The following is a 26588-nucleotide window of genomic DNA, read 5'->3' on the forward strand; positions in this document are numbered from 1 at the left end:
AGCAGAATTTCTTAAGGGGGTGTTTGTTGGTGAAAGAGGGTAAAAATTAGCTGCTATAACCCTAGAATTAGAGGAAGGGTTATGTACCATACCTGAAGGGGATGCTGTTCCATGAACAGTAACAGAGCTTGTGGGAGTTACTGTTCCGTGAACAGTAGCGGGTCCAGCGGTGGTTACTGTTCCGTGAACAGTAGCAGATCTGGTAGTTGTACCAGCTCCATGAACAGTAGCCGAACTATGAAGGAGAGCTTGTTGTAGATCTTTTTGAGTAGAGATTTTAGTGATGGCAGCCATGAGAGACTCAAATCTAGAATCCTCCATAGATTTGTCATCATCCAACCTTGTTTGGAGGTTAGATAATTCGGTAGAGAGTTGTAGAAATCGGACATCCATTTGTTCTTGATTCTCTTGCATGACATTGTTGAGGTTTAAAGTGGTTATTTGAAGGGCTTCCTCTAAGATTTCCTTAGAAGAAGGGTTAGGAGGTTTAGGGGGAGCCATGGGAGGAATGAGAGGTAAGAGATGAAAGCACCAATGTTAGATAATTGCTAGGCTAAATTTAGATCAAAAGGCATTAAAAGAAATTGACATTAAACAAAATTCATACTTTCTTCATAGTTCTCATCAAGGAGAAGATACACTTAAATAGCTAGGGTTTTCACCCCACTAATGGGCCATGGGCCAAAAACTCACACAACAAAAATAAAAATTCTGATACAACACCCCTCTTTAATAATAATAATCTTTTAAAGAACTAGGAATCTTTTTAATTCTTTTGGGCCTATTGGGCTGCATAACATAAAACAGATTGATTGACTTCAAAGAATAACATTTGCTTAAGAATAGTAATAACAGTAATTAACAATCACCTGATTAGTAGCTGCTCCAATTTTTTTAAACGAAGATCCACGCTTTTTTACCTCTGGAACCAGATTCCATGCATCCTTCAAGTGTTTTGGTAAAAAGATTATTAAAGTTCTTTCATAATTCATATTTAGCAGACCTCAGCAGAAAAGAAGAGCTTGCATGTAGAATGAGAGAACAGTATTTAAAACCTTATACCACAAAAGGGACTTACTTCATACACATTTCTTTTCCTAAAAGCTGGAGTCAAATCTTCTTCTCCGAGATCTGGCTCTATTAAAGAGTGAAAGTGATTGAGAGAGAGGTCCGACGGTGATCGCGGAGAGAAAAGACGTCGACGGCTGATATTCGGTTCCTCTACATTTTCCTTGGGTGTGTTTGGTTTATTTCTCTTTATATTAAAAAATTAGGGTTAATGTGTAGCCAGATGCCAAATATTGCAAGGTTGGTAGAGAGTGATGGAAGGTATATTGCAATTGATAAAGAAGCAGGTTTCAGTGTTGAACAGTGGAACAGTTGTGCAGTGCACAGTGCTGTGCTTAAAACACATAAATGGTAATTGAGAAAAAGCAAAGTAAAAAGAAGAAAAAGGATAAACATCAATGTAGAAGATTCTCTGTCGTGTTGTACCGCATCATTATTACTTTTAAACTATTTTTATTTCTTTAGTTTTTTAAATCATGTTATGTTAAATTTTCCTCCAAAATTTTCAATCTCTCTACAATTAATAATAATAATAACTAAAAAATAATATCATCATACTAAATTATAATTTTATAAATTTCTAATATTCATTTAAATAATTAATATATGGAAAAAAATATGCAATGATAAGGTTTTACACAGTCAACCAATGATAACCATGTATTCACTAAATCAGATTGAAAATTTTAAATAACTTGTATAACATGACATAATAATATATTTATATTAGATGATAGTGTAAAACTTTTTTTTTATTTTGTGCATGTTCATTAAACTATTAATATATTGTTTAATTTTTTCATTTTGGTAATTAGGAGGGCCGAAGCCCGAAAACAAAAACAAAGCTATAACTCTCGAGGCAACTAGGCCCAAGAAGTCTTTATGGAGGAGAATCTTAATATGCTCAGGGACATCTTCAAAATTGGAATAACCATTTTGCAACTCTCTCGCAGGTCTTGCAAGCTCATTTTTGTTATATGATTATTAAAACTAACTCTGATGTTCTTACTTTTAATTAATCATTTTTAATTAAATAGCATGCTTTTAAAGGTAATCTCTAAGTTAAAAGAAAATTTCACCTTCTAAATTTAAAAAAAAATAAAATAAAATCAAACGTTTTTTAAATAAAATTCAATTTGTATATAAAGTGATGTCCTCGCACGTAGTTTATTTGTATTGTATATAGGGGTGGCAAGGATCTTACCGAAAAGTCCAACACTCATGTATTGTCTTAAGTAGGGGTGGGAATAGGCTAGGCTAGGCTTTATAAGGTCTGGGCCTGGCCTACGATAAACTTATAAGGCCTGAGCCTGGCCTATGGCCTACTATAGGCTCGTTTTTTCAGTTTGACCTGGCCTTTTTAAAAGTCTGGCCTGGCCTGAAAGCCTATTTAAAAGCCTCTTTCTTATTAATGTTTTCAATTATTAATGTTTTGAATTAATTCATATTACTTAAGAAGTCTTATAGGTCGCATATATATGAACATTTAGACCGACCTATTTAGCATTTTTTTTCTAATATATATGCATATATAGACCAATCTATTTAACACTTTTTCTAATATATATGCATATATAGGCCAACCTATTTAGACTAATTTTAATATATATGAAAATATAGGCTGGCCTACAAGGCTTTATAGGCTTTTTTAATAGTCTGGGCCTGACCTATTTTATTAAATAGGCTTTTAAAAAAGCCCAAGTCTGGCCTTTTTATCAAATAGGCCTGGCCTGGCCTGGCCTGGCCTTAAGTAGGCTAGGCTATAGGCCCCTGTAGGCCGGCCTGGCCTATTCCCTCCCCTAGTCTTAAGCAGTGTTTTAAAAACCGGACAAAATTGGCCGGTGAGACAGGTCAGACCGAGAATTATAGGGGTTATCGGTATGATGTGATTGTTAAACCAGATATGCTATTGAACCGGTGAGAATCGGCCAAAATCGGTCAAAATCGGAAAAAAATCGATGAACCGGCAGTTTTAGAAAATCAGTGGTTCAAATGCATACTCTCTTTTTTCGCATAAAACGACATCATTTTCTTGATTTTTTTAATAAAAAATATAATTAAAATATAATTAAATTTTATTTGGAACCACTTTTCTCCTATTTGCAATTAGACTTGTTTAAAATTTATTTAAATTTATATTTTATATTATTTTGTTGTGAGTGATGATTATATTTGGAATTTGAATATAAAAAATAAACATGTGAAATTATGATATTTTAAAATTGTAAAATTTTGTAGGTGTTGTGATATTTTTAAGAGACTAAGTCATCCAATCGACCGATTTAATAAATATATAGTGTTGTAATAAAGACTGGTTTATTCAACCGAGTTATCCGATTTAATCTGATTTAGTCATGCGGTTCGACCAGTGATCTAGTGGTTCAACCAATGAACCAGTGATCTAGTACCCTCTCCGGTTTGATGACTGGTTCGGTTTTTAAAACATTGGTCTTAAGAGGCGAAAATGACCTTCTTGAAAAATCTTGTATTCATGTATTATCTTAGCGGGAACCAGAGATCTTCTTAGGACGTCCAACACTCAAGTAATGCCTTAGGAGACAACAATTATTTTTTAAGGCGGCAGGGATCTTCTGGTGAAAGTCCAACTATTCAAGATTAATTTCATCAGTCCTTCTCAGCATGCGACCTTGTAAATTTTGATATAACTGAAGCGAGACAAGGTGGGGATGCCTCGTTTAAAACCTACCCACGTAGGGTACAAAAGAGAGTTTCACCTCATTATTTAGAGTATACTTAAAGAGTTTTTTAAGAAACTACAAATGGCGGGGACATTAGCTCACTTCATCAAACAATAAACGCAATTAAATAAAACATAAACTTGCACCTGTCTAGCCTCCTGGTTTTTCCAATAATCTTGCTTGATAAATCCTTGCTTTCAACTTAGTTTCGTTAGCTCATATTCTAACACTCGTGGTATATTACGCCTCTTTGTGGGCAATTTGTTTCCTTTTACATGAAGTTTGGTTTATTTGATCCTTACAATTCACCACATCTGGTTACTGTTTTGTAGTGTGATATAGACTACAATTGATGTCCTCGTCAGTAAGTAAAGATGTTTATGATAAAGTAAGCACTTCCAGTAGTAAAGCGACCTCCATTAGAAAAGAACAAGTTATGACAGAACCCAAACATATGATACTATTTTCTAGATTATTTTAGAATAACATTTTTATTAAAGGCTCTTAGTGCTTAAGGAAACTAGTTTGGTTCATAAATTCTCATCGTGGGTTGCCATCTCGTTAGTACTTCTAAGCTACATTACATGCTTTAGCACACAAAAGTATAATTTATATATTCGGGATATTCAAAGTTCTGGGCTACACAACCATTAAAGAAGCCAAAATCATAAATCAAAGACATAAAAGACTTTCCACACTTAGTCCAAGTCTATTACACATGTATATATTATGTTTTAATTTTACTATAAAATGACAAACTCCATTAGTTCGTCTCCTAAAAACCATAATATGAACAACTTCATTAGTTCGTCTCCTAAAAAACATAATATGAGAGTTTATACGATAACGGGTTAGCAAGCATTTTTACTCCTCGATGATCTCGCCAAATTACGTAATATTCAGTTGTGGCCTATTCACGTTGTCTGCTTCGCTTTTTGAATCTAACTCAAAATCCACACCATCCAAATGAAACTCATGAACCCTTAGATTGCTGCTAGAAGGCCTAAGGCTTCCCTCGTATCCACTTCGGTAATAGGTGTTGGTGCACAAGGTTGAAGATGAAGATGAAAGAAGAAAGGGAAAAGAGAAAAACGTAACAAACTCTCAATGGTGAAAGTTTAGTTATGATTTCATTATAACAAACTTGTTTAAATACACAAAAAGTTAAATGCCATGCAAGCAAACTATGTCACATAAGCAAAACTAACTATGCTAATAAAACTCTAAACAAGGTTCTTGAGCATGTAGCTTTTGACTAAACATTTTTTACACCTTCTGACTAATGCAAGGCTTCTGACTAACAACCTTAGAAGCTTCTACTTCTAACTAAAAACAATTTTTGAATATGAATTACTTCTAACACCATCCCTTAATTCATATTCAGCTAACTAAAATCTATTACGCCAATTTCATCTCTCAAATGGATAAAGTGTTCAGTCTTGATAGTTTTAGTCAATTCATCTACAAGTTGCTTTTGAGTGATATAGTATATAACTTTTAGCACTCAATTCTGAACTTGATTATAAAAAATATACTCTGTGTCAATGTGCTTGCTCCTTCCATGCAACATTGGATTCTTGGCAAGTATTATAGTTGATTTGTTGTCAATCATCAACCTCACAGGCTTGCTCATCTTAATCTTCAGATCTTGCAATAAGTTCATAAGTCAAACAGCTTGACACGCAGACAAAGCACCTGCAATGTACTTAGTTTCACAAGTTTACAACGCAATTACATGTTACTTCTTGGAGCACCAAGAAATGGGACTTCCCAGATACTTGAAAAAAATATCCAAAAGTACTTCTTTTGTTAACTTTGTCTCCACACAAATCAGAGTTTGAATAGCATATCAGCTCCGAGTCAGATTTAACACCTAAAGGGAAAATACTCCATACCTCTGAGTTCCTTTAATATACCTCGGTATCCCGACAACATCTTGGTAATGTGACCACTTTGGCTTGTTTATAAATCTACTCATTATTCCAACTACATAGCAAATATCAGGTATGGTGTTACAAAGACATCTCAATGAGTTAACCCATTTTAGTAACATGAAATAATATGCGTGTGTGGTCTAATGATAAAGATTTGAGTATTGAGAGTGTAATCTTTTCAAGATCCCAAATTCAAATTCTATTAGGTTCAAATTGCTTATAAAAAAAAATCAATTTTATAAAATATAAAAATATTTTTAAAAGAGAAATGATATTTTAATGTTTATTTATTTATTTATTTATTTTTACTCAAATTTATTTACTTGTTTATTTTTACTCAAATTTATTTAATTATTTAGAGTTTAAAGTATAGAAGTTAATTTGGTATTTGAGGTTAGGGCTGTTAGTGGAAGGCTGATACTCAGAACCGGTCCAAAAACCGGACCACTAGAACCGGTTAAATGGTCCGGCGGAAAAGGCCATTAGTTAAGTAATGGATAAAAAATGTATCCGTATCCAACTCAAAGAACCGGATCCATTAATCCAATAAGGAACCAGTAGTGTTTGATATAAAAACCAAAATTTTATTTTTTCTTCATTTCTTTTCTTCCTTCGTCTCTCTCTTTTCTTTAGTTTCTCACTCTCACACTCAGAGTTCACCTCAAAACCCTAAGTCACACCCAATCCCTCTCTCGTCTCTCATCAATCATCATGCCATCTTTTATGCAATCTCCATATGTCTCTCTCTCTCCCTGGGCTTCGTCTGAAATCAACGTCTCACCATTAGGGCTGTTTTAGGTCAACCGTGCGTTTTAGGGCAAACTGTGATCATCTGAAATCTTTGTGTAATGTATCTAAACTCTATATTCTTTTTATTGTTTTATGTTGTATTGTACATAGTTTGCATGTTGGAGGTATTAAAGATGACTGCTTATTTTTTGAACACAGTTTACATAGTTTGCCCTAATCGTTACATTGTTGTTAAATAAAGTGTATCCATTTTATGAGTTTGTTTGCTGAGTTGAGGTTTACTTTTCTGTTGAGCTGAGTTGAGATTAATTTTTTCGGCCTAAGGTTTTGAAACTTGTAAGTTTTGTTGCTGATTTAAGGTTTGTATCCATTGTAACTTGTAAGTTTTGTTGCTGATTTGAGGTTTACCTTGATGCTTAAAAATAAGTGGCGGTGTTGCTGATTTGAGGTTGTATTTTACCTTGATTACCATTCTATTATTGTTTGATTGATATAATTTTTTTTGTGTGATGTCTTTTCAAGATTCTTCTGAGACTCCCAACATGGCTGATCTGATAGATATCAGCTTGTTGCTTGATGGGGCAGAGGAGGAGACAATGGATGGAGGCAATTTAGAGATTGGTGAGATGATTGACTTAGGAATTCTAGACCCAGTACCAATCCCAACTGATGTTACAACTGAGACTACATCCACTACCCAAAATACAAGTACCACTCAAAACACAACAACTGTTGTTGAGCCAACACCTCCAGTTGACCCAGCTCAGAGTTCTCAGAGCCAAATCAATGCTTTTGGTAAAGCTCCTCGTCCCAAAAAGTCTGTTGTTCATGTTGAGATAGTTCTTGTTGAGATGCCAGATGGTGTCAAGAAGTGGAAATGCAAATGGTGTGGTAAGCTTTATACTTATGACACTAAATGGAAAGGCACTTCTAATGGTAAAAAAACACTTAGAAAATTGCATCCAAAGGAAGCTGAGGATGAGAGGTAATACTGATAAGGAGGTAGCACAATCTAGGTTAAGTGTAGGTTCTGATAGTACTCCTAGTTTGGCAACCTGGACATATAACCATGCTAGGGTTAGAGAGGTTGCAGCTCATATGATTCTAGGGCATGAATTTTCTTTTTCTGTTATGGAAGGTGTGATTTTTAATGAATTCCTTAAAGAGATTTATCCTTGGTACAAAAAGATTAGTAGACATCAGGTTAAGTTGGATTGTGAAACATTTTATGAAGCTGAGAGAGTTAAGATGAAAAGTTCAATGGCACAGATTAACAGGATCAGTCTTACAACTGACCTGTGGTGGTCTGGTGAACAAAGAATTGGTTATATGACTGTGACTGGCCATTTCATTGATTCAAAATGGCAGCTTCATAAAAGAGTTTTATCTTTTAAGAATGTTCCTCCACCACATTCTGGTGAAGTTTTATGTAGGGAATTGATTAAGGTGATGGATGATTGGGGTATAAGAGATAAAGTTGTTTCTATTTCAATTGACAATGCTAGTGCCAAAGATAATTGTATTTCTAGATTGAAGAGAGATTTTTCTGGTAGGAGAAATCTTCCACTGGATGGAAAATTGTTTCATGTTAGATGTTGTGCACACATCTTAAATCTGTTGGTTCAGGATGGGCTTGATATGATAAAGGTGATTGTGGATAAAGTTAGGAATGGTGTCAAATATTTGTTGAATTCTGAAACAAGGTGCAAAGCATTCAAGAAAATTGTTGATGAGTTGCAACTTGAGGGCAGGATGCAAGTATTATATACTAAGACCAGATGGAACTCAACTTGGTTGATGTTGTCCACAGCTTATCATTACAGAGAAGTATGACCCAGATATGCTAAAGAAAATGGAGCATTTCTTAATTTTTTGCCTGATGCAAATGATTGGGAAGATGTTCATGATAAATGCAAGTTTTTGGAAGTTTTTGCTGATGTGACAGGAATTATTAGTGGTACATCTTACCCTACTGCTAATTTGTTTTTGGCTGAGCTTTTCAGGGTGAAGGTTTTACTTGATAACCCCTATGAGATCTCAAACAATCCTCAGTTACAGGCCCTTGCTAATGAGATGAAGTTGAAGTATGACAAGTATTGGGCAGAGTCTAATACATTGATTTCTATTGTTGCAGTTCTTGATCCAAGGTATGAAAATATACTTGATGTTGCCTTTTGATTATATTTGAGGTTGCCTTGTGATTACTTGAAGTGGCCTTGTGATGATTGATGGTTTATGTTGTCACTATTTTGTTGCCTCAGTGAATCTATTTAGCCTATGATGCATTCTGACTCAGTGACTCTGAGGCTTTTTGGTAAGCTTTTTTGTACTGATGTTGCCTTTGTCAGTTGTGATTTAATTGCCCTTGTTTGAGGCCAATTATGTTACCTCTTTGTGTGACATTAGTAGTGTATATCAGGCAGGCCAATGATGAATTCTGATTTCTGACCCTGAGGCTATTGGCAGCTGTCTATTTAGTCTATGATGCATGCTGAGTGTTCATCATATTTAAGTTTTTTGTAGCCTATTTGCGTACTGATGTTGCCTTTGTCAGTTGTGATTTAATTGCCCTTGTTTGAGGCCAATTGTGTTACCTCTTTGTGTGACATTAGTAGTGTATATCAGGCAGGCCTATGATGAATTCTGATTTCTGACCCTGATGCTATTGGCAGCTGTCTATTTAGTCTATTTAAGTTTTTTGTACCATTTTTTGTACTGATGTTGCCTTTGTCAGTTGTGATTTAATTGCCCTTGTTTGAGGTCAATTATGTTACCTCTTTGTGTGACATTAGTAGTGTATGTTTGAGGCCAATGATGAAGTCTGATTTCTGAGGCTAAAAATACTTTGGAATTGATTAAGGTGGTTGACAACTCGTATTGTTCAAATAGGTATAAAATGATCTTCATCAAATGGGTATATCCCTTCTTGTATCCAAATGCTACTCAAGCAGCTTCCTATGAACAAGAGTTGGCAACCAACTTACACACTCTATTCCAATTGTATCAAGACACCTTTGGAGTTAATGATGCCCTTATTTCTAAAACTCCTGAAGTAGGAAGTAGTTCTGGATTAGGAAAGAGAAGTTTTGAGAGGTTTTTAGAAACTGTGGTTGTATCTTGAGGAGTCTCCATTGAAGGTTCCCCCAAACACCAAGTTTGATGTTTTAACTTGGTGGATGGGAAATGAGGCCAAGTATCCTGTTCTTAGTAGATTAGCAAAAGATATACTAACTGTTCCAGTTACAACAGTTGCTTCAGAAGCAACTTTTAGTGCTGGTAAAAGGATTATTGATCCAAAACGAGCTTCAATGAAAACTAAGACCGTGGAAATGGTGCTTTGTGGGGGTGATTGGGTCAAGGAGAGATACGGGATTAAAAAGGGATGCACTTCAAGTATTGTAAGTATCTGTCATTGTTAGTTTGTTACATTGATATTCATTGTTACATTGATTCTAACTAATGTTTCATTGTCATTGTAGCTTGAGGAACCTCAAGATGACCCTCTTACATATGATTTTGGTCAGCAATAGAAAATCTGGGTGTGGCTTCGCTTCTTAGAGATGTTGTTTTGTTGTTTTGTTGCTTTATAATGTTGAAAATTCAATGCCAATGATGAGTATGTTCTGAGGCATCAGTATGATTGGACAAATGTATTTTGCATCTTTGGATCGCTTTGTAATATTCACTGAATTCTTAGGAATTTTAACATGGATCTTTTGAATTGTACAAACTCATGGATTGTACAAACTCATGAATTGTACAACTTTTAATATAATCAAAATTCTACATTATATTATATTTATTACCTCTAAAAAAATTAAAAAAATTGTTAAAAAAAATGGATATTTTGTTGGGCCTGGGAACCGAACCGAGTCTCTGGACCGATTTCGGTTTACCCAAAATGATTGGATGAGTAGCGGATTGATTTTTTGGCCCAACACTATTTCGGTCCGGCCCAATTTTATCCGATAGCGTTATCGGTTCAAATTCCGGTACTTCTAATAACCGGTCCGGTCCGGACCGATAACAGCCCTATTTGAGGTAAATGAACTTATATTAAATTCAAATTTGCCCCAAACTCAAAGGAACCTTTAGCCGGCGTCGTTTCACCTCAATTTGAAGTTGAAGTGCAAAGCGAGGGAGGGAGGAGATCTAGGAGTGGAAGATGGATCGAGGAAAGATCGAAGAAGTTATCGAGAAGCAAGTCCTGACGGTTGCGCAGGCCGTCGAGGACAAGATCGACGAAGAGATCGCCGCCCTCGAACGCCTCGACGATGACGATCTTGAAGCCCTCAGGGAACGCAGACTGCAACAAATGAAGAAAATGTCTGAGAAGCGTAGCCGTTGGATCTCCCTCGGACACGGCGAATACACCGAGATTCCTTCCGAGAAAGAGTTCTTCTCCGTCGTCAAGGCCAGCGAACGCGTCGTCTGTCACTTCTTCCGCGAAAATTGGCCCTGCAAGGTACAAACAATCTCACCTCTCTCATTGCGTTTTTCGATCTCTCATAGTTATTTGATTTTTCAATTCAACATATGCTAATAGCTAATCATGTTCACAATTAAGGAGTTTTTCTAATTTGATATTATTTCAATTAGAATTATCGGTTTGTCTTTAGAGGAAAAGCAACTTATACGGCGATTTGAATTTTGCGGTTTAGATATTTGATTTCACTGAAATGAGGAGAAACATTTGTGCTCACAGTTCATTTGCAGGTTGTGGACAAGCATTTAAGTTTGTTGGCGAAGCAGCATATCGAGACTCGTTTTGTAAAAATTAATGCGGAAAAAAGTCCATTTTTAGCGGAGAGGCTCAAGATCATTGTTCTTCCTACTATTGCCCTCATAAAGAATACAAAAGTGGATGATTATGTGGTATGTGTATTAAGGCCCTTACTTATTGATAAAGTTGATTCGTATTGCCTGAAATGCTACATTGGCTAGGGCTTCCATCTTTGTTTAAGTAATTTTATAAATGTATGGTAATGTGTTAGGTGGGTTTTGACCAACTCGGTGGTACTGATGACTTTAGCACCGAGGTTTTGGAAGAAAGATTGGCTCAAGCCCAAGTCATCTTTTTGGAGGGTGAATCATCAATGCACCGTGCAAGGTCCACCGCGCAAAACAAAAGAAGTGTTCGGCAGGGCACACATGCAGACTCCTCAGATTCTGAGTAACTTGTATTTTCTGATGTTGAGTTTTATTTACGCTGCCCTCCTCCTGAAAAGACAAGAGCCCAGATCACTGTCTAAATTTTGTTTCATCCGAGCTTGCGTGTCTTTCTGAATTGGGTTTCAATGGCCACTTGCGTGTCTTGTAAGATTTTATAGTAATTTATAGATCTAGGTTTTCTATCAGACTCCAAGTACTGTTGTTTGGATCATCTTTTTCCTGAAATATTTTTTTGACATTATCCCCTGATGATTGTACCAATGATATTAATCATTATAACTAGTAATATTAAGAGTTTTGAAATAGACACACATAGCCTTTAATGTGTTTGTCCTTTTTGCAAATGTGTTATTGCCAAGAATTACTTTATGCAGTCTCTGTAGTCATGAAGTAAATGAGGTTAATATTTATCTCTATTGCGGCCTCTTCGATTTAGTTTCTAAATGAAAAATAAATATGACTATGTTGTGTGTTGAATTTGAATGATTTAAAAGCGATTGCATATGCTGTGTGTTAAATTTGAATCATTGGCCTCTCTAGTTTTATGTCAATTTGTAGTTAAGGCCTTATAGTTTATAGCCTTTTTAGAAGTCCTTAAAATTTTAAAATTTTGTAACTAAATTTCTGAACACTAATTGTTAACAACCACGTTAAAAAACATTGTGACATGGTATATCTGAGATGACAATTTTCCTTTTCCTTCTGTTCCAATCAATTCCAAAAGTATATATGTGAAGGGGGATGTTTATTCCACAAAAGCTTGCTTCTAGCGTATACGAAGGACCTCTGAGAAGCATTGGTCATCAAATCAAACTTAAGCTCATCTTCATGTCTTCTATATTCATCAGGTCTTCATTTTCTTATTTCCCTAATCTTGTGAATCTATGAATTAGAGCTCTTTTGTTTGTCTCTCAGTTTCTTTGTCTTTCAATACTTGAGATTTAAAATAATTCGGTGGTTCAGTGATTTGTTTTTTCCGCTCTATGTGAAAAAATTGTATCCTGTAGTGAAGGATATCAATAATCTGATAGCCAGCTCATTTAGTTTGGGTTTTTCTTTTCTTTGTTAAATACAAACTGTTTGATGGATATTGTTAAATACAAACTGTTTGATGCAAAGCTTCTTACCATCCATATACGAGCTTACTCTAACACCAACATCAACCCTAAAATTTTCTAACAACCTTACACAATTAGGGATTGTCACTCATTGTATTTTTAGCAATTACAATTGATATTTACCGTGGAGTTCAGTAAAACTAACTTGGACCACACTCATTATCGTTCATCACTCACTTTGTCCACCTTTTCCATCGGGATGACGAAATAAAGCTTAAATATCTCATCACAGAAGGTTTTGTCGTGGGTAGAAAATCCAATTCTTCTTGTTGGAAGAATCATGGGCGGAGCTATAGCTCAGCGAGTCCGGGCACGCGCCCGGGCTCAACCCCTCCTTTCATTGTATACTCCCCACACTAATAGTCAATTTTTAGACAACATCATGGACAAAATTAGTAATTTTTAGACAAAATTAAGGGCAAAATTAATAAAAACAGGGTGTAAAATTTTTGGACAAAATCAAGGATAAATTTTTTAGACAAAATTAGTAGAAACAAGGTGTAAAATTAATATAAATAAGGTGTAAAATCTTTGCCCAGGCTCTCTAAAATTTCTAGTTCCGCCACTGGAAGAATGCCATACAGATTTTGACGGTGAGCATAATAAATGACTGTCCCGAAATAAGATTGGAGGAGGCGAAAATCAAAATCACCTTCGCGAAAACGTCATTTGGAATTTTTCCTCGTAACAACGATTTGGTGGTGATCACAGTGCTGTCATACCTCAAATTTTGCCCATAGAATTTAGGGTTGATCCCACTCATCCATAGGCCATTCATCATTTTAGGACTTTAAAGCATGCCTGTTGGCACAAGGTAGTTGGTTGAAAAGTCAATAGAAAATAAAAAAGTCAACAATTTAGAGGCTATATGTATCTCTTGCATTCATAGTCATGGTTTTTTGCATTGGAAATTTTTCTAGAAAGTAAATAAAAGGTGAAGTTTTTTTTTTTGGTTACATGAAGGGCCTAAGTCCCGGGAAAAAACAAACTAACACGGAACAAAACGCGGGAAATGTTTTCCCAACAAATCATCTTCAAAACTAGACTGAATAAATCTAGGACGCTCTCTGAATAACATAAATTTAGCTTGTTGATGCATGGCTTTCTTTGCTATAGAATCTACGCACGAATTGGCCTCCCGATAGATATGCTTAATGGAAATTACAAGCTCATGATGGAAATAGTTCCTGATTTTTTCCAGCAAGCTTCTTCCAATAACAGTTGAAACCTGATTACTTGTGATATCCTTCACTACTTGTTTAGAATCGACTTCAAGAATAATTTGATTGAAACTCAGATCTTCAGCTAACTTTAATCCTTCAAAGACACCCCAAAGCTCTGCAGTATGTACATTGCAAATGTCTATCCTCTTAGCAAAACCTCTAATCCACTCTCCATCCGATCCTCTAATTATTTCACCACATCCTGCATTGCCTTTCTTATCTACTGCTCCATCAACATTGATCTTAATCCAGTCTCTAGGGGGCTTATTCCATTGTACGAAGTGCTCTTCCATACTAGGTTGAATGAAAATTTTCGAGCTAGCTTTGACTAAGGCAGGTTTAGTTTGAGATGAAGCCATTGGGTTGCGTTTTCCAAGTAGGGATTACTCTGCATTTTCCATTTAAAAGCTCAATTCACTTTGTCCACATTACACAACTAACTAAACAAAAACAAACAGGATAAACCAGATTAAGAATAAGAACAAAATTAGATTTGCATTGGAGTGGTGTATGTATTGAGAAGTTACATCTTGCACACAAACAACTTGCATTTTTAAGCATCCCGCGAAATCAGGGATTGCCCTCACACCTCAACAAATTTCAGAATGAAAGCACGCAGAAAGAAAGAGAGAGCCTCACGCGTTTCCTTGCCAAGCTTAAAAATAAATATCGTAGTTCTTTTTAGAGACTTGAATAATTGAACTGAGAGTTTGAAATGTGTGTGCGACATGTGCATGCACAAGCGTGCGTGCAGGGAGTGAGAACAAATTGTTAGAAAGTTCTTTGCAGGCAGCATTGAGTACTCTGCTACTCATTATTCTGACCAAGTTTTCACTACTCATTATTTAAAATGTTGCTACTCATTTTCATTTTCATTTTCATTTTCATTACTATAACAGTTCACTGTTGAAATTACAAAACAGAAGGGCTGATCCTTATAACATTGTCACAATACTATACAACAACAATCAAGTTTTATCCTACTTGAATCAAAAGTCATCATAATGTTATAACTTATTACATACTCCCTCTGTCCCAAATTATAAGAGAAAATCACTTTTTAGATTCATTGAATAATTAATGTATCTGGTTTATATATAGACCAGATACATTATTTATTCAATGAATCTAAAAAATGATTTTCTCTTATAATTTGGGACGGAGGGAGTAAGTCTTATATATATATAGCCAAAATATGGACCTCTGCGTTACTTAATAGTTCATTAAATAGTTTTTCATGAAATTTCTATACATCTATCAGTTGTGCCATCATCCATATGATTTAGTTCTCCTTACTGTAGGATTTTTTAGATTTCCGCCACAAGTGTACAAACCACCTAATCTAGTGCAGTGCCCTCTCATGAACTTCACTCCTACAGCGTAGTTTTGTGTTTGCTTTTTACCGTCCAACATTTCATCTCATACAACAATGCGATTTTTCAAATTACTACTATAAAAGAAATTATTAGTCAATTGTGATTGCAAAAGGAAGAGTTTGTCATGTTAGGACTAATACATTATTCTTGTGTCACAGCATTCATCACAAGCCACTCACATGCACTCCCTGAAGCCTAATGCTAATAGTTATTTATCTAATACACCAGAAAGCCTAATAGTCAAGATTGTCAGTTTCCATATCTTTAACAAATATAAAAATAAATCTGTAGCTTATTCATATTGAATTAAAAATCAACAATGGTAAACTTCCACAGCTTCAAAACATTAAATGTAAAACATAGGAATCAAAATGTTATCAACATCGAATACTATAGTTCTTTCCTGTCAGATAAAAATAATACAATACGCAAATCAAATATACACCTTTTTGAGGACGCAATGCAAGCCAAACAATGCTGAGATTGATGCCGCAGTTGGATTTGTGGTTATCGTAGTTTTTTTTTGTATATTTTCTTGTTATTGTTATATATACTGAAGGAATAGTGACATGTCACTTGAGACTTGTGAAATATAAAAGATACTTTTGAATTTTAAATTTATTATGCATTAGGTAAAGACTTAGGTCTTGAAAGTGTGCTCTTTTAAAATTCTCATAATCGAATTCTGTTAGGTGCTAATAATATTTGTGTTGGGTTAATTCTTACAGAGTTTTCCTCTAACTTTAAACGGAACCTCCACTAATGAATGGCGGGATTGATTCTTTTGAATTAGTTGTTTGAAATGCCGGATAGAAAGATTTAAAAAAAGAGGAGAATCTTAGGTATGTATTTTCATAACCTCTTTTTTAAGGCAAACATTGATGTAATATTTATTAATCCTCGTCAGATCTAACACCCCACAACATAAGAAAACTGAAATAACTAACAGTAATCCAACATACATACTGAAACATGCCTTACACAAAAACACTAACAACCTCAGACTCAGTGAGCTCCTAAAACAAAACAGTAAATTAAGGGCATTTAGGCTTGCCCTTTTTGTTAACCTTGTCTCTGTAGCAAGGACATTCATGCTTGTTCCCATAAGTTCCAGAAGGAACACATTTGCACTCTCCGCAACATATTCCACAGTATTTCAGACACCTATCTTGAACAGCTGCTTTAGAGCATCTGTCTGAACACTTGTTGGTGCAATAAGCTGCCATTAAAATGAATATTAAATTTCATTACACCAACCATAAAAAAGATATAAAGTAAGCAAATTAAATGAATAAATTCTTACATGAGTCTTCATATGCAATGGATTGCTCCAAGAAAGAGGAGCATAGAAGAAGGGAACAAAATAGCAGCATGGTGAAGAGAGGCTTCATTTTAATATTCAAGTCTCAACTTAACTCTCAATAAGTTTATGATAGAATTTGCTAGAAGCAGGAGTATGTATTTATATTGATGGTCACAACTTGGGAATAGTCTTAACAGGGATGGTGAAAATGACAATAAAATATGAAAAAGGAGAAGGATCGGTCTGTGGTTAGCGTGTGATGCAATAGAAAAATAGGTGGTGTCGGTGTGTGATGTAATAAAATATGAAAAAAAGCAGAAGGATCAGTCTTAACTCAGGAAGATACAGTGAGACATCATGCAATGGTTTCTGTTCAGGCTCTAATCTCCACCCACGAGTCCTTATAGTGCCTTCAATTTCTTTTGTCCCATTCTGTTTTTTGTTTGTTGCTTTGCTCTTTTATTTACTTACAAAAATAATAGGGTCATTCTCACATCCTGGATTCATGAATGGATACATGGTGGGTGCGTGACAGTGAAAAAAAAAAACATTAAAAACAGATAACACCATACTCCCAAATAATATATGAATTATTGAGATCTATTTTATTTTCAAGCAAACTTTTATCAGTGTACAAAATAAAAGAAAATATCCTAAACTGAAAAGCAATAGTTTTACAAACTCTGATTTCTGATCCCTATAACTTTTGAGATATTACATGTTTTTAATTTACATTTGTTTGATTTACATTATATGTAGCCAAATCTCAGCTCAACACGGCAGTTAACTACAACAATTATTATTACTTTAGTAAAAACCAATACAAAATCACCTCTACATATATTACATACAAAATAGTACATCAAGCTCCCATAATGTTGGATGGGCATACAGGATGATCATCAGAGTCGTCGTTAGCATGGCTACTAGATGCTAGTAAGTTGATCTGCAAAATCAAAACAAGTTTTTAAGAATCTTATCTCCCGTTAAGCGAAGTAAATGTTTCCTCTCATTCATTTTGAATGTTCCAAAGTGAAAGGCAGAATAAATAAGAACACTTTTTTTTCCTGCTTGAAGGGAGTCAGACTGAAAAGTGAATAAGGAAAACAATAACATTTAACTATGTAGTCATTGTGAAAGCAAATGAATGGGGGAAATCTTAATTGTTGTATAAATTCATCTGTATTCATGCTTTTTCATTGTCCTCCACCCTCATCCCCGCCCCCGCGGAGATCTTTTATTATTTTTAACCTAAGTAATTAAGAAATTAAGAAAGTAATCTTCTTCGGTAAACCTATTGTTTTGCAACATGTAATTTATACTTACGAGGAGTCATGACCACCAAATTTTCAAACTCAATTTTTTAAATCATCATTTATATCTCTCTTTTGGTAACATTACATGTATGTTCAAGAAATTTTATAAAATAAGTTATATGAAACGACAAATAAACCTACATATAAATATAAAATATATATTAATTAAGGATATTATGTTATTCTAGATAGAGCGGAGACTCCACGGGGAGGGGATATGTTTGCCGTCCCCGTCCTCGAAATGCCTTCGGAGGGACTTTGTTTCCCATCCCATTCCCACGGAGGAAGTTCCACATCCGCGGGAGTCCCCATTAGAGGATACAAGTTGACATCCCTATTTAATGCATATATAGGAAGGTACAAAACCTTGACTATTTCAGACTTGGAGCCTGGTCGCATGTAAGCTGCCAACACACTCATATTGAAATCCTGCATACAACATCATTGAAAGGAACAAAGAGAACTCTCGTTAAAGAAAAGCTGTGGGACTAAATTTTAATTAACAAAATAATGAAAACAAGAAGTTCGTTGGGCCGAACAAATGTGTTTACTCCTGAAGATAAAAATAGAATTTTTTTCTTGCCTTTCTAAAAGTATTTCCGAGGAAAAGACATTCAATCGAAAGGCCGTGTCAAAGTTTAACAAGGACAACACAGTAAGAGCCAAGTGCCAACCCAAGTAAGCAGAATTAACAAAGAAATATGAAAAGAAATAACCCAAACAAATGAGAAAAATCTTTTATGTCTAGTATGATAGTGAATGATATTTAACAATTGAAATCCCCAAATTATTCATCTTCTCCATGAGCCTGCTAACTAGGGTTGCCATTCCTTTTTACCAAAAGAAGGCTGGGATAAGCCAAATAGAACTTACCCTGAAAGGATCACCTCTCAAAGATTGAACAAACATGGAACTTCCTAAGGATTTACCCTGCATAGAAGTAAACAAGTAATCTCAAATTCTCAATAGGATGGAGCAACAAATAAAAGCACAATACTCAAGCATCAATTGTTCAAGTTCCTTCATAAGCTGGCTTTTGAGATGTTGCTTGTTGGATGGAAAAATAATAGGGGAATATAAACATAAATGTAAGGTAGGAAAATGTGAGCAAGCATCACATAGAGTGCAGCCCTGTAACATAAGAAATACTTCCTTCATATTATTTGTGAAGTTGTATTAGAGCAGTTTGATAGGAACCAGTAAATAGAAAAAAATAGGGTAATGCTAACTTGTGCCCCAAGGGCACAAGTTAATAAACCCATAAATAGAAATTTCATATTAAAAATAATAATAAAATCATTAACTATAAATTTGTATTAAATGCATTACACAATTTTCAAGAAAATTTTACTATATTTATCTCTTAACTTGTGCCCTTGGGGCACAAGTTAGCATTACCCAAAAAAATAAAATGAGTAGAAAATACACAATATGAGGGAGAGAGCTTTTATTGCTTATAATTCGAGGGTGATTACAGGGGAAAAAGAATCCCTAGTTTCCTGACCAGAGCTAGGAAGGGGAAAAAGAATCCCTAGTTTTCTGACCAGAGCTAGGCTCCTATAGGAAGCTAATACTCCCTATTCGTTCTAATTTCTCATATTCACAAAGATGCCCTCTCAAACCCCACCTCCACTCCTTATAAAAGGAACCTGTCACAGTCTATTGCTCTCCCACAACCATCTCAAGAGTTATCCATAATAACTCATTAAATGGAAATGGTTATAGACTGTTTGTTCTCCCCACAGCCATCTCAATAGTTATCCATAATTCCCTCTTTTGCCCCTTCTAGAATAAATTTGTCATACTTTAGGCCACTTGATCCATAATTTTAGAAGTCAGCCCAAAGGAGAAATTAATTCATCATGACCCAGTGGGGCCTAAGATTAGTTTACTCTAGAAGGGGCAAAAAGGGTAGAGAGGAATAATTGTTAGATTGGATTGAGGTGAGAGGATTGTGTAACGGTTTCACTCTATAAGGAAGTAGGGGAGGTTGAGAGGATTATCTTTGAGAATCTAGTTGTTAGATATGAATAGAAAGCTCTAGCTTTCCATAGGAGCTTGCTCTGTATCAGAATCATCGGTCATTTACCTCCGTAATTGTCCAAATTCACCATCAATAAACACAATTCATTTCCATTCTCTGTTATTTACTGTTTCTAGCATTTTAAAAGTCTGGGTTCCCATCAAAGTGTGGAACAAAAAACTACCCAGCTCCCATATTGTATGTTGGTACCCCCTTACTCTCTGTCTCTTCTCTTCCATTATGTTATATTCATTAGATGGTTGCCAGTAAAGAGCGTAATAAGATGATTGACATACCTCCAGGGAAATATCTCTCAGGCGCCTCCCTGTTTGAGCACAGCAAATACGGACAATTTGTTCATCACAACTTCCACTTATGATATAGTCCCTCCCATTCATGTAATAAGAACGGGTGTAATTTTGAGAACTTTCAGTTGGAGCTATATCAAAAACTAAGTGAAGCCTACCATCAACAGCCAGAAATTGTCTAACCTGTCAAAATTGACAAGTTAGTCAGCACACGAACAAGATTTTTTTAAGATAAAAACTGCCACACAAAAAAACAAGAATATAGGCAATCAATTGAAAATATATATGAAAAACATCAATCAACACTACTATGAAGCTGAAGCAGATTTTCTCTGGTGTGCATAGCCTATCTCAGCTATTGCACTTTGCATGCAAGGACCAATAACTAACCACACTACAAAGTATAATACCTCATTGTCAACTGCCGATGCTAGTATATATTGGTCATCTGGAGAGAAACAAACCATCACATTTCCTCTGGAGCTTGAAGCAGTGAAGCAGGGGTGAATTGGTTTCTGTCTCAAGTCCCACATCTTGACATCCTGATCAAATGATGAAGTGGCAAAAATTGACGGGGAATGATTTGCAAACTTCACTACATTAATATGCCCACGATGCATATCTGTGAATACTTGTAAGCGCTTTCCACTGTTGATGTCATACAAAGCAACATTTCTTGAGTAACCACTTGCAAGAAATAACTCATCTGTGGAGTTAACATGAACAGATGTCAGCTGGTCAAATTCATCAAAGGTAACACAACCAGAGTTCCCGTATAAGCCAGTAATTTTTCTCGGTATATGGTTGATGTCATATAATTTCAGGGAACCATTATCTGAACCTGCTATAAGCTGACATGCGACACAATAAAAAACATCAGAAATTGCTATTAAAAAATATCACTGGAGGATCAAGTGCTCTAAATCTAACTAAACAGAATGGAATACTTCATTGAATTAATGCCTTCCTTAGATAAATGATCTACCCAATCCCTAATTATAGAATCCTATTGAGAAATTTCTTTGCCCCTTTTAATAGGATCTTTTCAAATTTCCAACTGCAATAATTATTTATTTACCAACATACTCCTAATAATTTTACATCTTTTACTGTAACCAGCATTAAATACTAGGACGATGGGAACATAAGCTCATTATCTCATTTAAAGGGTAAACTTGTAAAAACATTGCCAATTGTTTAGCTTTGTGATTTAGTCTACAATGTCCTAAATTTAGGGACAGACATAACATAATTATAGTCTGCAAGGCTATACCAACAATCTACTAGCTTTCTTGCAGGAAATCACAAAGTCCAATATGTCATTAAAACTACTTTAGGCTCTACAAGACTATCTGGCCATGTATGACAAACAACAAAGTATGATTGTTGATGTAGCATTGTAGAAGAATTACGTCAATGATTGTGGATATATATGTAGCAGGTATCTGTTAGTATTCTCATATAAACAAATATCGCAAGTAGATGCAATCTCTATCAATGACTTCTCATGTAGCTTACCTTAGAAGGATATTTCTTGAGCCAACAAAGGCCCAAGACACTATTCATCGCGCCAAGTGATGGGATATAACTCACAATGTGTTCACTCTCGTGATTGATGACAACTACTTCACCATCTAAAGTTCCAAACACCATCAAGCTGGAGTCAGATGGGTGATACTCAAACTGCCTTGGCCGAAATCCCTTATCCAATTCAAATCCTGATAGAGAAAGAGGATGTAAGAGAGGCCAAGTTGAAGACCCTAGTTTAGCAGCAGAAAGAGACCTTGTATAAAAATGTTGAGATGTTCCAGAAATATGTGATGGGCTACGCTTAGAAGATTGTACTTTAATGCGGCCTGATTTTATTTCTCGCTTGTGTAAGATACTTAAAACACTTTCTTTGCTCTTCCATCTGTACGGAAGATATTCAAAGTATTGAGAAAATATTCCAGTAGCCCTTTCCTTGTCAATATTTCTGATCGGTAGATTATCTAAACTTTTAAGCTTCGGTAATGAAGCTGTTATGAATTCTCTGTAATGTTTTTCCTGACATATTGGTGATGCATGACAAGACATATACTTCATAGAAACATCAACACTATTCCCTGTAAAGTAATCTCTTGACGATTGTTCTTCATTCTGTAACACAAATAGTCGAAGTTAAAGATTAAAATGAATTTGAAGTTATGATTTGGTTAATATTGACGTAAGAAATAGTACAATAACCTGAATCACTTCTATGCAATTTAATAACAAGCATTTCAATATTTTTCTTACAGCATGCATATTGAAATCTAACAAAAAGAAAGTCATTAACTAAAGTTCCAAAATAAAATAAGACCATAAAAATAAAGTAGAAATGGGCAAACTAGAAAACCATAAAGTAATTAATTTGACTACCTCGGTATACTAGCTTTAAATTATAATAATTTCTATAACTTAATAGCATTTTATAAGATAATCACAAGAGCATAAGACGCACCATGACCTTGGAAGTTACACTTACAACGTGATTATTTTAAAATCCAAATTATGTTTATGCAATTAATAGTAAATTACTTCAAATAAATTAGACAAAAATGATCAAAACCCTGACAAGAGAGCAAGAAAGAGTTCCAAATTCCAATTATTATTTTGATATAGAGACGGCTATTAAGGAAATATATTTTCAAATTAAAAGTAGATTGGCTACCTCACTTTGAAGAGGCATTTGTAAACTCCACCTAGGAAAAACACCTGCCAACCAGTCTCTATGATGATGATTTGTCAATTCAATTTCACTATCATCTGACGAGTCCTCGACCATGCTTTGAACATCATTATTCATAACTTCTTCATCAAAGGAATAAAAATTTCTAAGTGGATCCTCGACACTAATGTTAAGATCTGTTAGTTCACTTGTATCAATGCAGGATTCCCCAATAAAAGGAACTTTATCAAGCAGACTAAAATCGGCGGTGGCATCTGACTTCCCACTGGATGAGGTAAAAGATGTTCCCTCATCATTACAATACTGCCAATATTGAAATCTTAGCTCAACCAAAGAAGGAAGCTTAGAGAGAGCTGCAACAGTTGTCCAAAGATTTGAAATCCTTGTTTCACACATTGAGAGACACATTAGATTGGGCATGCAATTAAAACAGTCTTCTTCAAAACCGGTAAGGGAAGAACTGAAATCAAGATTAAGTGTGTGCATATGCATGAACTCCCCCATCAAGCTCAACTTCCGGAAACGCCAAGACCTCAATGTCAAAACTTGGCATGTTAAACCTCTTTGCGAGATATCCCTGGTGATTTAACCCAAAACTAATCAGAAAATATCAATTGCAAGAAAATAAGCCACTAAAAAGTGCATCCACTAAAGCACGTTCTCCCAATAATGAAAGAACAGTGCATGCCTGAAACTTTTAGGGGAAACAACCGCACCAATTCACCGTGTATCAATAAGAAGGAAGCACCTCATGTAATCATGTTAATTGGCTGCTGGGAATGCCAAAAGGAATCCTTATGATGTGTTTGATACACACCAAGGCACGTCACAAACAGAATAGTGTTATTGGAGTAACACTCGAGTCCTAACATAATATGTTTGATGGTAAATATACAATACATGCAAAATACTGTTCTTTGTTACGTGAAATGTTTATTTTGCACAACATATTAGCATTACAGAGCATATGACTTATTTAGTTTGATAACAACTTGTTTTCACTATTTCCTATACAAATATTTAAAAACAGGGAAAGACGTTGAAAACAAAACAATTTTCCAATTGAAAGTGAAAACAGAATGCATTTTCTCAAATCATGCAGACTTATATTAGTTGATTAGAAAGTCAAAATGGGTACTTAAGTTTTATCCTATACCTCACCTCCAGATTTGTTTTGTTGTATGGCCATTTTTAAAATCGGACATGGAATAATTTGTCATGTCTAGCACCCCTTTAAAAGCAAATCAGGCATATCCTTAGTGACATAAAAGCCAATATCACGACAATAATGTTACATCCCCATTTATATAAAATCATTGTGCCAGGCTAAAAACCCAGCTCTTATGTCAGTAAAATGCAGTTTGTTGATTATTCTGAACGAAGGGATGGAAATTAAATGTTACTGTGTCAAATTAAACGAAAGGTGGAAATAAACTATAAATGATTAAAAAATAAAACTTCATTTTTACAAAAGATAATCCATGACAAACACCATAATATACCGTACGAAGTCTTTTGCAAATGAAACATCCTGTAGTTCGACTACCCGAAGCTTTTGCTTAATAGCACGCATCAATGGTAATGCATATTCTCCGCTTAATACACATGGTGATTCATTACGTACATCAACAGCTTCTATTTCAGAAGTATCAATGTTCATGCATATCTCGAAGAGTGGAGCAAAATCAATATCCTTAAGATCGTCAATTAAAATCTCCAGGATGCATGGCTCTTGGTTGGATTTTTTTACCTCGGCCTGCACAATGGTCAGATTTAGTTTAGTTTCTAATCCGTGAAAAGAATAGAGTACCAAAACAGAATACATTCACTGCCCCCAGCGCGGACAGAGTCAAGAGATGAAGAACTAGATTACCAAAATAAATAGTTTGATATACAATTAAAAATTGATTGAGTACCAAAGATTGGTGTAACTTATGCAAGTACAAATCTCTTGTCCTCACTTACCAAGACACTAACAAAACTATATATTTGAATATAGCAGCAAATAATGTACTGGAATAAATATCATACCTTGAAAAAGCTTGACAAAATAGTAGCGTTAGGCAAAACACCGTGTCTCCTGCAGGAATCAATATACCTAGAACCAAAACCAATATCAGATAATTATAATACAACAACAACAATAACCAAGCCTTATCCTACTAAGTGAGGTCGGCTACGTAGATCACGCTTCACCATAATGTTCTATCCATAACCATACTTCTATCCAAATTGTTAATGTCAAGATCTTTCTTAATGACTTTTCTTATAGTCTTTCTAGGTCTTCCTCTTCCTCTAATTGTTTGACTACTCTCCATCTGGTCTACTTTCCTTACAGCAGAACCTGATGGTCTTCTCTCTACATGCCCAAACCACTTAAGTCTATTTTTCACAATTTTCTCTCCTATAGGTGCTATCCCAACACTCTTTAATATTTTCATTTCTAATCTTATCCTTTCTAGTCTTACCACGCATCCAACACAACATCCTCATATCTGCTACACTTACTTTATTCTCGTGTTGATTCTTAAGCGCTCAACCATATTGATAAACAACAAACAACAAGACAACAGTAAGAAATTATCAACTATGATCAAAATGAATCAACATACCTAGAACCAAAACCAATATCAGATAATTATAATATAGTCAACAATATAGATAAGCAACAAACAACTAGGCAACAGTAAGAAATTATCAACTATGACCAAAATGAATTTAAACAACATCTAATACGCAAACTAACTTGGTTCTCATCGATTCAATAAGATAACACAAAGGAAGTAGCAGTGAATTCAGTAGTATATAGAATCATTAGAAAAAACCGAAAAGCATAAAACTCTCTGAAATCATGCTTCTTAAAGAACGAGTTGAATTATGAAAATCAAGTAACCGATTATCATAATTAACGTTCAATCCCATGAAAATTAATAGCGAACAACTGAAACTAATCACTATACATGTTCTAATGTATAACCAGAATCAATTCGATAATAACAAAGAACTTAAAATGAATGACATAGATTATACAAAACGATAATAGTGCATTGATTTTTGAGTTGATGAAGTATACCTGTTTTCTAAGGTTAGCATATCGATAGCCATGGCGATCGAGCTTTGTTGAAAGTGATTGCGAAAACGCTCTGATCAACGCTTACATCGAACCAAAGGGGGGAATGAAAATCAAAGAAAGAAGAAGGGATAAGAAGAGTATATAGAATGCAAACCACGGGTTCGCAGATTTTTTTTAGGAATTCAGATTCGAAGAGTTTTCTCTTGCTTTTTTGGTTTTTCAGTTTTTCTTTCTTCTTGTCTTACTCGTTCTTCATCTTTTCGTTGTCCTTTCTATTACAGTTGGGCCTGTAAATGGAGTCCATTAAAGATGGTCCAAGCCCGGAAAATAGGCCCAATATAAAGTATGAAGCCTACCTAGGTGGATGGGCTCTTCTTTTCACCCTTGTATGTTCTCCCCCCTTGATTGGGATTGTTTAAGCAACTCGCGCAATCGTTAACCTCTTGCCAATTAATTTTGCGTAGCTTTATCGAGAACTAAAGAGAATTGTGTAAAAACTTCTAATTTTGCGAATT

General features: G+C 35.0%; 4 protein-coding genes across 6 annotated transcripts; 2 read left to right on the forward strand and 2 right to left on the reverse strand.

The window, feature by feature from the left end:
- The first annotated feature begins 1291 nt into the window (after window positions 1–1291).
- On the forward strand, window positions 1292–9572 carry LOC131647682 (zinc finger BED domain-containing protein RICESLEEPER 2-like). Its single transcript, XM_058917550.1, has 6 exons — window positions 1292–1419; window positions 6602–6615; window positions 6974–7436; window positions 7528–8205; window positions 8290–8598; window positions 9341–9572. The coding sequence occupies exons 1-6, from the start codon at window positions 1292–1294 to the stop codon at window positions 9570–9572; spliced, it is 1824 nt and encodes a 607-aa protein (XP_058773533.1).
- A 943-nt stretch (window positions 9573–10515) lies between these two features.
- LOC131610863 (thioredoxin domain-containing protein 9 homolog) lies at window positions 10516–11928 on the forward strand. The gene is made up of 3 exons (XM_058882921.1): window positions 10516–10916; window positions 11168–11326; window positions 11446–11928. The coding sequence occupies exons 1-3, from the start codon at window positions 10617–10619 to the stop codon at window positions 11626–11628; spliced, it is 642 nt and encodes a 213-aa protein (XP_058738904.1). The 5' UTR covers window positions 10516–10616; the 3' UTR covers window positions 11629–11928.
- Window positions 11929–16267: 4339 nt separating this feature from the next.
- Window positions 16268–16978, reverse strand: LOC131643363 (peamaclein-like). Its single transcript, XM_058913567.1, has 2 exons — window positions 16644–16978; window positions 16268–16559 (listed from the first exon to the last, which is right to left on the reverse strand). The coding sequence occupies exons 1-2, from the start codon at window positions 16729–16731 to the stop codon at window positions 16375–16377; spliced, it is 273 nt and encodes a 90-aa protein (XP_058769550.1). The 5' UTR covers window positions 16732–16978; the 3' UTR covers window positions 16268–16374.
- Window positions 16979–17315: 337 nt separating this feature from the next.
- Window positions 17316–26313, reverse strand: LOC131643362 (protein DWD HYPERSENSITIVE TO UV-B 1). 3 transcript variants are annotated; one of them, XM_058913563.1, is made up of 10 exons: window positions 26074–26313; window positions 25032–25098; window positions 24503–24756; window positions 22983–23577; window positions 21809–22429; window positions 20701–21141; window positions 20279–20473; window positions 18833–18889; window positions 18326–18388; window positions 17316–17589 (listed from the first exon to the last, which is right to left on the reverse strand). In XM_058913563.1, the coding sequence occupies exons 1-10, from the start codon at window positions 26103–26105 to the stop codon at window positions 17506–17508; spliced, it is 2409 nt and encodes an 802-aa protein (XP_058769546.1). In that variant the 5' UTR covers window positions 26106–26313; the 3' UTR covers window positions 17316–17505. The 3 variants fall into 3 exon arrangements, with proteins under 3 accessions (XP_058769546.1, XP_058769548.1, XP_058769547.1); XM_058913565.1 differs by lacking the exons at window positions 25032–25098; window positions 26074–26313 and having other exon boundaries at window positions 22983–23865; window positions 24503–24520; XM_058913564.1 differs by lacking the exons at window positions 24503–24756; window positions 25032–25098; window positions 26074–26313 and adding an exon at window positions 23749–23865.
- Window positions 26314–26588: the final 275 nt, after the last annotated feature.

This window comes from Vicia villosa, linkage group LG1 (genome assembly GCF_029867415.1).
Source record: "Vicia villosa cultivar HV-30 ecotype Madison, WI linkage group LG1, Vvil1.0, whole genome shotgun sequence".
Lineage (NCBI taxonomy): Eukaryota > Viridiplantae > Streptophyta > Magnoliopsida > Fabales > Fabaceae > Vicia > Vicia villosa.

Bases quoted from the DNA above. Each gene is read 5' to 3' on its own strand.
- LOC131647682 (XM_058917550.1), top strand. From the start codon at position 1,292: ATGCCAAATATTGCAAGGTTGGTAGAGAGTGATGGAAGGTATATTGCA. The intron at 8,206-8,289 runs GCAAGTATTATA...AGTATGACCCAG, and splicing joins TTGCAACTTGAGGGCAGGAT to ATATGCTAAAGAAAATGGAG. The intron at 8,599-9,340 runs GTATGAAAATAT...TTGTTCAAATAG, and splicing joins GTTGCAGTTCTTGATCCAAG to GTATAAAATGATCTTCATCA.
- LOC131610863 (XM_058882921.1), top strand. From the start codon at position 10,617: ATGGATCGAGGAAAGATCGAAGAAGTTATCGAGAAGCAAGTCCTGACG. The intron at 10,917-11,167 runs GTACAAACAATC...GTTCATTTGCAG, and splicing joins GCGAAAATTGGCCCTGCAAG to GTTGTGGACAAGCATTTAAG. The intron at 11,327-11,445 runs GTATGTGTATTA...GTAATGTGTTAG, and splicing joins CAAAAGTGGATGATTATGTG to GTGGGTTTTGACCAACTCGG.
- LOC131643363 (XM_058913567.1), bottom strand. From the start codon at position 16,731: ATGAAGCCTCTCTTCACCATGCTGCTATTTTGTTCCCTTCTTCTATGC. The intron at 16,560-16,643 runs GTAAGAATTTAT...TTTTAATGGCAG, and splicing joins CATTGCATATGAAGACTCAT to CTTATTGCACCAACAAGTGT.
- LOC131643362 (XM_058913563.1), bottom strand. From the start codon at position 26,105: ATGGCTATCGATATGCTAACCTTAGAAAACAG. The intron at 24,757-25,031 runs GTATGATATTTA...ACCATTGTGCAG, and splicing joins TTTTGTCAAGCTTTTTCAAG to GCCGAGGTAAAAAAATCCAA. The intron at 20,474-20,700 runs GTATTATACTTT...CAATTTTGACAG, and splicing joins CATCGGCAGTTGACAATGAG to GTTAGACAATTTCTGGCTGT.